This window comes from Myotis lucifugus, unplaced genomic scaffold (assembly GCF_000147115.1).
Source record: "Myotis lucifugus unplaced genomic scaffold, Myoluc2.0 scaffold_526, whole genome shotgun sequence".
NCBI lineage: Eukaryota > Metazoa > Chordata > Mammalia > Chiroptera > Vespertilionidae > Myotis > Myotis lucifugus.
This window is the reverse complement of record NW_005871574.1, coordinates 493,346-499,774: the sequence shown is the minus strand read 5'-3', so window position 1 is coordinate 499,774 and position 6,429 is coordinate 493,346. Positions and strand designations below refer to the sequence as shown.

Below are 6,429 nucleotides of genomic sequence, written 5' to 3'. Positions count from 1 at the left end.
GCGTTCCCGGGCTGTCCGGATGCGCTGAGACGACGCCAGAGGCTGCCGGGAATCGTGACATCCCTCCCGGCAGAGCGGGCCCACAGCCCCGCACCCCGCGCCCCGAAGCCCCGCGGCGGACTCACCTGTGCAGAAGGTTCCTCGGACTCGCCCTGGGACAGGAGGCTGAGTCCTCCGCGAGCCGAAGCGCCGGGCCGCGGAGCCTCGGCCCCGGCCTCCTTGGAGTCCCCCATCACCTCGGTCCAAGGGAGACGAGGCGAGGCAGGACCCGCGCAGCCGCCACAGCGACGCCGCCGCACAGCAGAGAGCGCTCCAGGGACGCCCCTCACACCACACTTCCGGTCTCTCACAGGAAGGAGTTGCGGCGGCGCGTCCACGTCTCGCGAGCTTTGCGAGCTTTGCGCCCGAGGCCCGGCCCCGCCTCCCCCGGTGGCGGCCACCTTCGCGGCGGGGCGGGCGCTGTAGTGCGCCTGCGCCTGTCAGAGCCTCCGCGGAAGACCGCTTCTCGCGATAGCTGACTTCCAGGCTCCGCCCCTTGCCAACGGCTGGTCTTTGTTGACAAATAGTTCTTGGCGCTCGGCCTCAGTGCTCAGTCGGCGTCGCCGAGGTCCTCGCCGCGTGGGAGGGGGCGCGCTGCTGTCGGCGTAGCCCGCGGCTCCGAGCTAGACAGTGTGCAGTGTTAGCAGCCTCTCCCAGCCTCGTGCCTCCTCGAGTTACACGGGCTCGCGGAGACGCGCGCAGGTGGGGGGCGATCGGGTTCCAGTCGCCCCGCCTGCGCGTCCCGGTGCCGCATCACAATGCCCGCGTGGCCGCCGTCCCGAGGGTGGCCGCGGCGCCCAGCTGCGCAGAGGGCATCCGCCTTCCCTGAAGGCACGGGCGTCAGAGACGGAGGGTTCGCAGCGCAGTGACTCGCAGCACCGTTGGGGAGCCGCTGTGCGTCGGTCCCCGGGAGCTAGCCACGGGCGGTCCGGGCGGTCCAGGGCCTGCTCCAGCGCCGCGGTGCCTGAGACACCCGGGGGCGAGGCGACAGGCCGCTGAGGACGGGCCCGAGCGGCCGCGTGGCTTGCAGACCCCAGGAGAGGGGGCCAGGGCTGAGAGCAGGGCGGTGGAGCACTAGCCCGGGCCGCTTTACGGCTTTGCAGGTGCAGGGCGCGCTCAGCCTCGGGCTCCGCACCCGGTGTCATACCAAGGGTGGTAGAATGCAGCCACGTCCGTCATACAAATTCGCTTTCGCTTGCTTTTGCATAAAATATTGGAAGGTTTTTTTAAAATTAGTTTCTCTTGCAGTTATGTGGCTTTCTCCATTACATTAGGCCCTGGTAACTCACTATGTACATTCAGAAATCCTTGCGACTGAAGAAGCACCACCGACACAGTTTTCAAATGTAACAGAACATTTTTATGAATTATATCTAACAAGGAATTTGATACAACAGTACATTTTGTAGGAACGTCAACACGAGTTGGTTTTGATATCATTTTGTTGGCATTTTGTAGTCGATTCTTTTGGGGTTTTTTGCAAGTAATACATTGTTATAGTAAAACATTGAACACTACTTTGATATCTAACATTAGGAGGATGGTTAAGTCTATTTTTGGTCCATAATACCATTAACGTGTGCGACTAATGTTTTTCAGGAACATTTAAATTGTACATGATACGATGTTAAATGATTTTTAAAAGCAAATATGCAATATGATCCTAATTTTAAAAGCATGTCTATTGCTGTATTTATGTCCATAAACACATGAGTGGAAAGATGAAGTGGTTTAAAAGATATTCTTTAAAGTTTTCTTTATTTTCTTGTATTTTCTTTCTGATCATGCATTACAGGGAGACCTCATTTTATTGTGTGTAACTTTATTGTGCTTCACGGGTGTTGCGTTTTTTTACAAACTAAAGACAAACCCTCCACCAACACAAAAATGACCACTCACACTGCTCTTCTTGCTATTCGATATGGTGATCTTGAACAGAACCTGCCATATCTCCCAAGGTATGCCTGTATTTTATAGTAAAATATAATTTTTAAAAAATACATTTTTATTGATTTTAGAGAGGAAGAAAGGGAGAGAGATAGAAATATCAGTGATGAGAGAGAATCATTGATTGGCTGCCTCCTGCACGCCCCCTACTGGGGATCAAACTTTCAACCCAGGTATGTGCCCTGACTGGGAATGTAACCATGACCTCCTGGTTCAATATGACACATGATTTGCATATTAGCCTTTCATTATATAGGATTCTTTGTAAGAAGGGATTTCTGAGTTAGCAGTGATTCTTTGTTCAAATCATTTGAGAAGTCAGTGCCAGAGCGCTTGTTGATGGTGTTTAGTGAGAAATGTGCAGGAAACAGCCTGTGAAGAGGCGGAGAGTGAAATGGAGAGAGCCAGAAAGAGAGAGTTCAGCAGCAGGGAGGATCCTGGGAGCGGAGGGGGTTGTCAGGCTGGGGGGTCTGCGAAGGGGTGGGGTTTCCTGGAGCCACTCCCAGGGCTAGGGCAAGAGAGATTTAGGTAGTAAAGGAGGGTGATCCCTGAGGGCAGGAGAAGTTACATAAGTTCATTCATTCTTCTAGTTTTGAATGCTATTAATTTTTCTTTTCCCTATTCAAAAACTTTTATGTGCTGTGGGTTTTTTAAAAAGTTATCATTGTTCCTAATGTAAGTGATTGAAATAGAATGTGGGAAAACATGAATCATTACTTCCAGAATTTTGGATTTTAAGATGCTTATTTAGGCTCATTGTATTGTTCCAGCATCTCCCGTTCCCCTCCTTCCCCCCCCCCCCCCCCGCTCCCGCTCCCGACACCCCTCCGGATGCACTTCATCACCTGTGGCCTCTGCGCTGCAGGCGGTGATCCTGGTTCTTGTCGCCAGTCTGCACTCTCCCCTGTTTGCCTGCCTCCCCTGTGCCTGATGCTCTCACCACGTAAACATTGTTTGTTGAATAAATAAACTGCTTAGTTCGGCCGGTGTGGTTGAGTGGTTGAGTGTTAAAGTTCCATTCCCGGTCAGGGCACATGTCCGGGTTGTGAGCTTGATCCCCAGTGGTAGACGTGCAGGAGGCAGCCAATCAGTGATTCTCTCTCATCATTGATGTTTCTATCTCCCTCTCCCTTCCTCTCTGAAATCAATAAAAAGTATATTTTTGAAAAACCTGCTTATAGTTTTCTGCTGATGGAACAGGTTGTCTAGACATGTTTCGGGATGATCTCTCCTGACACCTCCTTCCTTTGTTTCCAAAACTTTATCCTGCACTTGTCACTCAGCAGGAAAACTGCCTGTTTGTATCTGCCTCCCTCTCCGACTGTGAGCTCCTCAAGGGAGAGCGCCCTGTCTGATCATCTGTTTTACCAACACCAGGCACAGCACTCGGTGTCAGCCCTTAGGCAAGGCAGGTAGAATAACTAGTGCCAACAGGCTTTCACAATGCTTATCAGAATGTTCGGGACATAAAGACAATGTTGTTGGCTCTGAAATATTTCTTGGCTCTGCAAATTCAAAGCCAAAGATGTTTAATGAAGTGTCTCCCAAATATATCAGTGTCAGTATCTTTCATGATTAAAGTTAGTATTACAGTTTGTTCCATTCTAAAATTTATAGGTTAGACTTTGATTACAAAAGTCCTCCCGGCCCGCAGGACAATTTCAGAGACATCCCAGTCAATTAAAAATGTACTTGGCTTCTCCTAGCACACAGTATTCAAAGCAAAATTAGACATCCTTTCAGAAACCTATATAGGTAGATAGTAATCTGTAAGACAGATGTGCCCAGGGCCCTGGGAGCTCCTAAACAGTCCCTCTCCCTGCTGCAGAGAGGGGAGCAATTCGACTGGGGCTGTGCCCTTCAGCTTGCCACAATCCCTTCCATGCCCTAGTATCTCACACCTGCCCAGCCTCACCTGTTTACTCTGCTTGTGGGACATCGAAAGGCCCCGAGTTCCCGGGTCCTGGTCCTGGACTTAGAGGTGAAAGAGAGATTAAAGCTAAATTGCAGCCCGGCTAGCGTGGCTCCGTGGTTGAGCATCAATTTATGAACCAGGAGGTCATGGTTTGATTCCCAGTCAGGACACATGTCTGGGTTGCAGGCTCGGATCCTCCGTGTGGGCCATGCAGGAGGCAGCCAATCAATGATTCTCTTTCATCGATGTTTCTATCCCTCTCTCCCTCTCCCTTCCTCTCTGAAATAAAATATGTATATATTTTAAAGTTAAATTGCAGACATAGGCCAGTGGAACATCAGTTTCTTTCAGAATCACCCGAGGACACCTCCAGACACCCCAAGCTTCTAAAGCAGTGTCTCTGGGTGTGGTCAGGAAATGTACATTTTTAGTGAGGTCACCTTGGGACAGTGATTGGCAAAGACATCTTCTCAGGTGCTGGAAGACCTGTAACTTCCTTTTCCTAAAACCCGAAAAGTGAGGGCAAAATTAAGCCTTGCTAAGACTTAACGTACACATCGGCCTTTCCTTGTGCCGTGGTCGGCTGGTGTATTAGTCGAGCGAGATTGAGTTATAGGCTGAAACAAACATCCCCCAGATGTCAGGGACCTCCAGCTAGGGTTGCCAGGCCAGATACAGGACGCTACATTAAATGGAAGCTTCAGATAAACTATGAAAAAAATGTTCAGGATAAGAATGTCCACAATTTTAGGTACAAGTATGTCGCAGGCGACATTTGAGGCATACTGTCACCCGTCCCCGTCGTCTTTGCTCTGGACCCGGGCTGATGAAGCAGCCTCGACTGGAGCAGCGCCACTTCTGATCAGAATTGACAAGCACCATGTCACACACATTTGTCCGAAATGAGCCACATGGTCACGCGCAGCATAGGTGTGACAGGCAAGACCAATGCACCCCCAGGAGGGGCACTGGTACCCCTGGACCATCATGGAGTTTACACAGCGTATGGGGGCTTCGATGGGCTATTGGATGCCATCACATGGTTACATGTGGGGACAAGGCCCTTCGGAGAATGTTTTCAGAGCTTTGTAATACGATGAGGGGAACCTCAAAACCTCACAGGCCATCTTGGGACCAAGCACTTAAAAGAGTTGCCAAGCTTTAAAAACGATTTCTAGATTTTCTTTTACAAAACATGCTCCACATGTTATCTCTTCTGGGATAAGTCGCTGTCATTAGGATGCTACTGAGTTTCACGAAAACAAACAGACTTACTCTGTTCCTTCAAGGTGAAGTTTTCACAACGAGTGAGAAAGTCATCAGTTTTCAAACCTATGCTCTGAAAAGAGCGTTTTTGAAAATAGATGTTTGGACATGTCTCCAACGTTAAGTGATCTGGTGGCTAAAAATGATGTGTATCGCCTATTTTAAAAAAGCCCATTATCCGCACACTTAACTTAGAAACAAATTTCTAACTGCGTTAAGAAATCCTCCCAACGCAGAGTTTGCATTTTAAACGTGGCTCAGCAGTTGGGCATCGACCCAGGCACCAAGAGGTCAGAGGCTCGATTCGCAGTCAGGACACATGGCTGGTGGGGGGCGGGGGTTGTGCAGGAGGCAGCCAATCAATGTTGATGTTGATGTTTCTCTTATTGATGTTTCTATCTTCCTCTCCCTCCCCCTCTCTCTGAAAGCAGTAAAGAGCATATTTAAAATATGTATATGTATTTAAATGTGCAGAGGAACTGTCAGGAGCCGGTGGTGCAGACCCAGCTTCCCTAAGGCGGGAGTGCTCGGGAGGGAGACAGCGGGCATCCCACCGGGACGGCACGCCTCCTGTGAGTGGGCCACGCGGGCAGGGCTCTGCACGTGTCTGCCCACATCTTCACTGCCTGCTTTGACCCGCGCATTGGTCCTCTCGGAATGCCCAGACTGACCTGTCAGCTGCACCTGATTTGTTTACCCCAAAATGTGTCTGCAAGCTCGGCTGTTCCAGGCTGCCAGCAGGGCTTGTCCTCTCTCTCTCTCCCATCCTGTTTTTAGCTTTGTTCCCTGCCAGTGCCAGTTCACCTTTCCTCCTTATGTACAGAGTCAACAAATTGCAGGTAAAGCGACCATCTAAATCTCTGAGTTATTCCCGACACCGTTTGTCTTGTAAGAAAGACTGATGGACTTCAAAGAAGATGGAGACTGAAGTAGCCGCATTTCCGTGACAACCTTTGCATGATTTGCGGATACAAGGGAAAGGAGCCCTGTGACTTGGTGAGCTCCTAGACCAGTGATGGCGAAACTTTGGAGCTCGGCGTGTCAGCATTTTGAAAAACCCTAACTTAACTCTGGTGCTGTGTCACATATAGAAAATTTTTTGATATTTGCAACCATAGTAAAACAAAGACTTATATTTTTGATATTTATTTTATATACTTAAATGCCATTTAACAAAGAAAAATCAACCAAAAAAATGAGTTCGCGTGTCACCTCTGACACACGTGTCATAGGTTCGCCATCACTGGCCTAGACCATGGATT

At 49.7% G+C, this 6,429-nt stretch overlaps 1 protein-coding gene across 1 annotated transcript in view; it reads right to left on the bottom strand.

Moving 5' to 3' along the window:
* EDRF1 (erythroid differentiation regulatory factor 1) overlaps window positions 1–279 on the bottom strand; it is a 29,082-nt gene extending 28,803 nt beyond the window's left edge. Inside the window, exon 1 of the mRNA XM_006103981.3 lies at window positions 126–279. Within this exon, the coding sequence (XP_006104043.1) occupies window positions 126–233 (108 nt within the window). The 5' untranslated portion in view covers window positions 234–279. The remainder of the gene's footprint in view (window positions 1–125) is intronic.
* Window positions 280–6,429: the final 6,150 nt, after the last annotated feature.